Source organism: Lolium perenne, chromosome 5, assembly GCF_019359855.2.
Source record: "Lolium perenne isolate Kyuss_39 chromosome 5, Kyuss_2.0, whole genome shotgun sequence".
Taxonomy (NCBI): Eukaryota; Viridiplantae; Streptophyta; class Magnoliopsida; order Poales; family Poaceae; genus Lolium; species Lolium perenne.
Window position 1 is genome coordinate 262958827 of NC_067248.2, and position 4741 is coordinate 262963567.

A 4741-nucleotide genomic window follows, 5' to 3' on the forward strand; every position below is an offset into this window, starting at 1 on the left:
CAACTATGCACCGGAAGAACAAATGATTAACATATTCATTTTCAGCACAAAACATGCAATCTTCAGGTTTATTTAAGTGTCTCTTTTCTAGGTTATCGCTAGTCATGAGCTTATTATGAGCTAGGTGCCAAAGAACCTGGACGGTATGTGCAACTGCCAAACAACAAGAATATAGATAGGATAGGAGTAACCCCACCAAAGTTAAAATTTCTCTTAAAAGTTAATTTTAGTTGAGTAGCATCCTAAATGTGGCAGACATTTTTGTTATGTTCGTTACAAAGGATAAAATATCAAATAATTAGACAGAAAAAGGGGATATCAAAGAATTGGACAGAAAAAGGGGAGGTACCAAACCAAGTATCCTGAAGACCTGAACCTAATGACCGATCTCGACAGAACTGTTGAAATTTTGAGAATCTGATTCGTCTCTCACAATTTGTGAAATAAGAACCTTGCGCGGTCAGACATTCATAGCTTTAACATTTATTTCTGAAAATTACAGTAGCATTGAGTTCTTATACATACATAATTTATTCATATGTGTATGCAAAAGGCAAGAAAACAAACAATACATTGCAATACTAGAGGGATGGGAGGTGTACGCACGAATCTCAAACAGTGGTGGTCCGGTGCACGTTTACGAGCGATTTTCTGGGCAGAGCACCCACACTAGAAGAGTGGCCATTATCATGGGCCACAGCCCCGGCGATGGAGCACCTGCCGCCGCCGTCTGGAACGTCAGCTGCCCGCCATGGATGTCGTAGGTCATGGTTCTGCCCGCCTGCAGCAAGCTGCCTAGGATGGACCCGCCGATTGACGGCAGTATGGTGAGGCACGTCAGCTGCCCGTCGGCGACGGCGAAGAAGAAGTTCTCCACCTTGAGCTCCATCGTTGCATCGGCGCCGTCGAACACCAGCGCGATCCCGGGTATTTTGGCCCCGGAGAAGTCACGCGTGAGGAAGCACAGGTTGTTGACGTCGTCGCCGGTGGTCACCGGAGCCACGCCCTGCGACTGGATCCTTCTCACGAGCTCCGGTCTCAGCACGTTGTACGCGGCCTCCTCGAGGTATGTGACGGGCAGGGTGCTGCTGAGGAACACTCCGCCCGATCCGGTCGGCCGTACGTCGAAGAACCCCGGCGGGATGGCGGTCAGGAGCTGGCCGTCGACCTGCAAGCCGGTGAGGTTGACGTAGTACAAGTCGGGGTGCAGCTGGTTCTTCTTGGCCGCCAGAAGCGGCGTGCTGCTGCGTCTGCCCCCCGTACGCATCTGCCCCGCGGCGAACTGGTGGTCGGCGGCGCCACCCCAGGTCCAGCTCACGAAGCTCTTGCTCGCACCGTCGCCGTGAGGAGCGATAAAGTAGGTGAAGCTGGAGATGTTGAGCTGCGACACGAGGGAGAGCGGCCCCCTGCTGAAGCCGGCGACGCCAGAGGCGCCGGCGAGGTCCTGAACCATGATGTCGCCGCTGCAACCGAACAGCACGCCGGGGACGGGCGTAGTTCCGAAGGTAAACGTGTCGGTGGCGAGCACGCCGGACGTGTTCCAGCCGTAAAGGTCGTTCGGGTACCCGCAGGGGTCGTCGTCATGGGTACAGCCGTGTTCGCCGGGGATCATACGCTGGCAGGTCTGGGAGGAGCAGCCGACCACGGCGAAGGAGCGGGAGTTGTTGGGCAGAAAGGTAGGCGTCGCCGGCGGCGTGAGCCTTGTGCACGTGGAGCAGGCGTCGCACTGCGCCCAGACGAGTTCGGTGGTGATGTCCATTACCACGGAGAGCTTCTGCGGCGAGGTCCCGACGGAGAGGTCGAAGACTAAGGCGCCGGAGCTGTCAGTCGCCATCTGCTGGCTGGAGCGGCTCGCTATGCCCTGCTGCACTTGCACCTTCTGTTCCATGTAAGCCTTAGCTGATTGCTTGATGACCGGACGGGCCTCTTTCGCCATCATGGCATATGGGGTCGACGAGACCAGCGCCGGAGCCAGAGGAAGGAGGAGAAGAAAAAGAAGTGAGGCCGCCATTGCTGCGACTCCCATACCTGCTGCGAAAATGCTAGACTTACGGGGACTTACCTGCTGTATCTGGATGTGCTAGAGCTTGCAAGGCAGCTAGCTTTGTGTCAGCAGCAACAGGCCCTAGCTGCCACTAATATAGGGTTTCGCTCATGCGGGTCGTCAGTCGTCACACACCGGCCTCCGTCGTCTTCAGACTGATCACGGCGTGACGTCATGTGACAGTAGAAGGCGCTTCGTACTCAAGGTCTGCATCCCGGTCTTGTTTTTTTCCTGGGCAAGACGATTGTATCAATGATCTCTCGCTGTCATCTAAGCACTTGGCAAAAAAATTACATACTACCATATCAACGCAACAACGGAAGTAACTAAACCATGGATCTTGTTGGCGTACATACTTAATCAGGAAAATTATAATTTTTTTACTACCCTTGTTCCCTCGCAAAACAACGACAGTAAGAGCATCTCTCTACCGGGAGCCCAATAACTCCCCTCAAATGGATTTGGAGCCGCGGTGTTTGTGTGTCATGTTAAGCTGCATGCATTAATCAATTATTTTCAAAAATAATCTAATGGAAAGACCTAGCCAATCTAGTTATACAGCTTAACACCCCCTCACGTGTTACACGGAGATAAGTCAACACGTGTGTAAACCGAGGCGTATGACTCTAAAGGCTAATACGTAGACAACTCGGGGATAACAACAATTTATAAAATTATTGCAAAAACACGAACTCGGCACCATATTTCTAACACCATGCTACTAACCAACTATTCCAAAAGAGCGATATGATGCAAATAGTTAGGCAATCTGCTTATACAGTTTAACATCCCCTCTCACGTGGGACCGTGAAGACAAGTCAAGAGGTGTAAATCTACTTATACAGTTTAACAGATTCACACCGGCGCGCTCAATAAAGCACCAACGCGTTTTGGAGCCCAATAAAATTGTTGGCACACTTTTGCCGCGCCCTACACGCCGGCCGTGAAACGGATGTAGGATTCGCACTGTGGGGCCACCCTGGAAGTGAGACAAAAGCGGTAGTCAAGTTTTAAATGCTAGTCGGTCGTCTTCTTCAATGGGCGCACCAATTCCCGAGGCGGCGATAGACGGGACGCCACCCGCCAGATCCACGCACCGATGGATGAGCTCCCCACATCATCAACGTTCACTACCAACGTCCTCTATAAACCGCAGCGGCATGGCCTTCTCCGCCCATTCTTCACCGCACCCTCTCCTAAAAAAACCATAGCCGTGGACCACCTGATCCTCAAGGCGGCATCGCTCAACACCCTATCCGCCGCCGGAATGCAATGGCGGTGTCATCATCTGTGGCTCTTCCTCGGTGCCAGTAAGAAGGGAGGCGGCGGTGAACAAGGAGGAGGTCCAACGCCACGCGGGCGCTGCAGACCTCTCCTCCCACCAGTTCTTCGCGATCGCCGCCACAACGGGAAAAAAATGGTAGAGGTGGAGGTGGAGATGCACGCGGCGAACCGCAGCGCCAACGACCCAAAGGACACGTCGGGGCAACATTTATGCTGGACCGGTCGTTCAACGAGGACGTGCCGGCGGACACCCAACGTCAAGCGGTGTGGTGGTCAGCGATCAACAGCAACAACGTCGTCGACCGCGACCCCCCTGCTCCGGCACCAGAGGTAAAAATGGAGGACGACAATGATAACAGAGACTTCGTCTTCGGATCTTCCTCCGAAGGCGACGGCGGTGTGATGACCCACAAGTATAGGGGGTGTATCGTAGTATCTTCGATAAGTAAGAATGTCGATCCCAACGAGGAGCAGAAGGTGTTGACAAGTAGTTTCGATGCAGGATTCACTGTAAATGCTCACAGACAAGTATTCAGGGGTTTTTGATGTAACAGTTGAATAAAGTACGAGTAAGTAAAGTGCGAGAGTAACAATTGCAGCGAGTGGCCCAATCCTTTTTAGCACAAAGGACAAGCCGGTTTGTTTACTTATAATGACCAAACGTTCTCGAGGACACACGGGATTTTAGTCTAGTGCTTTCGCTACATACGGCTAAATAATCTTCATTGTTATGATAAGTGTTGTGTGGGTGAACCTATGCTAATGTACCGCCCTTCCTAGGACTAATACATACTTGTGATTATACCCCTTGCAAGCATCCGCAACTACAAGAAAGTAATTAAGAATAAATCTAACCACAGCCTTAAACTCTGAGATCCTTCGATCCCTCCTGCATCGATATACCAACGGGGGTTTAGGTTTCTGTCACTCCGGCAACCCCGCAATTGGCAAACGAATACAAGATGCATTCCCCTAGGCCCATAAATGGTGAAGTGTCATGTAGTCGACGTTCACATGACACCACTAGAAGAATAACACCACAACTTAAATATCATACCATTGAATATTACTCATCCATAGTTCACTACTAACATTTAGACTTCACCCATGTCCTCAAGAACTAAACGAACTACTCACAAGACATCATATGGAACATGATCAGAGGTGATATGATGATGAATAACAATCTGAACATAAACTTGGTTCAATGGTTTCACTCAATAGCATCAACAACAAGTAGAAATCGATACCGGGAGAGTTTCCCCTATCAAACAATCAAGATCAAACCCAAATTGCTACAGCGGTGACGAGGTGCTGCGGAGGAGACGGCGGTGATGATGGTGGAGATGATGATGATGGTGATGGAGATGATGTCCAGCTCGATGACGGTGACGATGGCGTCGATTTCCCCCT

The 4741-nt window shown here is 51.0% G+C and overlaps 1 protein-coding gene across 1 annotated transcript; it reads right to left on the reverse strand.

Annotated features, from left to right (window-relative positions):
- Positions 1 to 540: 540 nt before the first annotated feature.
- LOC127298404 (aspartic proteinase nepenthesin-1-like) lies at positions 541 to 2118 on the reverse strand. Its single transcript, XM_051328266.2, has 2 exons — positions 2063 to 2118; positions 541 to 2028 (listed from the first exon to the last, which is right to left on the reverse strand). Exon 2 carries the CDS (start codon positions 2024 to 2026, stop codon positions 638 to 640), a length of 1389 nt encoding a protein of 462 aa, XP_051184226.1. The 5' UTR covers positions 2027 to 2028; positions 2063 to 2118; the 3' UTR covers positions 541 to 637.
- Between the last annotated feature and the right edge of the window lie 2623 nt (positions 2119 to 4741).